Source organism: Bison bison, unplaced genomic scaffold (genome assembly GCF_000754665.1).
Source record: "Bison bison bison isolate TAMUID 2011002044 unplaced genomic scaffold, Bison_UMD1.0 scf7180017864518, whole genome shotgun sequence".
In the NCBI taxonomy this organism is placed as follows: domain Eukaryota; kingdom Metazoa; phylum Chordata; class Mammalia; order Artiodactyla; family Bovidae; genus Bison; species Bison bison.
Window position 1 is genome coordinate 19,583,138 of NW_011495071.1, and position 516 is coordinate 19,583,653.

The window sequence follows — 516 nt, forward strand, 5'->3', positions numbered from 1 at the left end:
TCCACGGGGCTGCCCAGGCTTGGGCCTTAGTTTAGTCAGGCAGTCAGATTCACACTGCTGCCTGTGTCTGTGGGCCATAAGCCATCTTCCTACCTAATAAAAGGAAGCGAGGTCCAAGTCTGTGGGGGAACCGAGACGATGTGACCACCCTTTGTAAAATCTCGAGCTGCGTAGGACTCCTGCAGATGCCATGTTTCCCTCTACCAGCCCAGCTCTCATCTCCGCTCCCCTCGGCATCCCTAAAAGGCCCCCAGAACTAGGAGCTTTGTTTCCTCCTGTCTGTAATGGGAGGAGGATGTGGGTTAGCTGACCTGTGCTATCTCCAGGATCAGGAGTAGGAACAGGCTGGGCTCCCCCAGGGCTGTGAGCAGCTGGATCGTATGTCTTCCCTCCTTCTGCAGCTCTGCACCCGAGACAGCGAGTGCTGCGGAGGCCAGCTGTGCGTATGGGGTCGCTGCACCAAAACCTCCACCGCAGGCAGCAACGGGACCATCTGTGACAACCAGAGGGACTGCC

General features: G+C 57.8%; 1 protein-coding gene across 1 annotated transcript in view; it reads left to right on the forward strand.

Annotated features, from left to right (window-relative positions):
- The window catches only part of DKK3 (dickkopf WNT signaling pathway inhibitor 3), a 50,276-nt gene that overhangs the window by 46,087 nt on the left and 3,673 nt on the right, over positions 1 to 516 (forward strand). The window contains exon 6 of the mRNA XM_010830620.1: positions 402 to 516. This exon is cut by the window's right edge and continues 1 nt beyond it. Coding sequence (XP_010828922.1) covers positions 402 to 516 — 115 coding nt within the window. The remainder of the gene's footprint in view (positions 1 to 401) is intronic.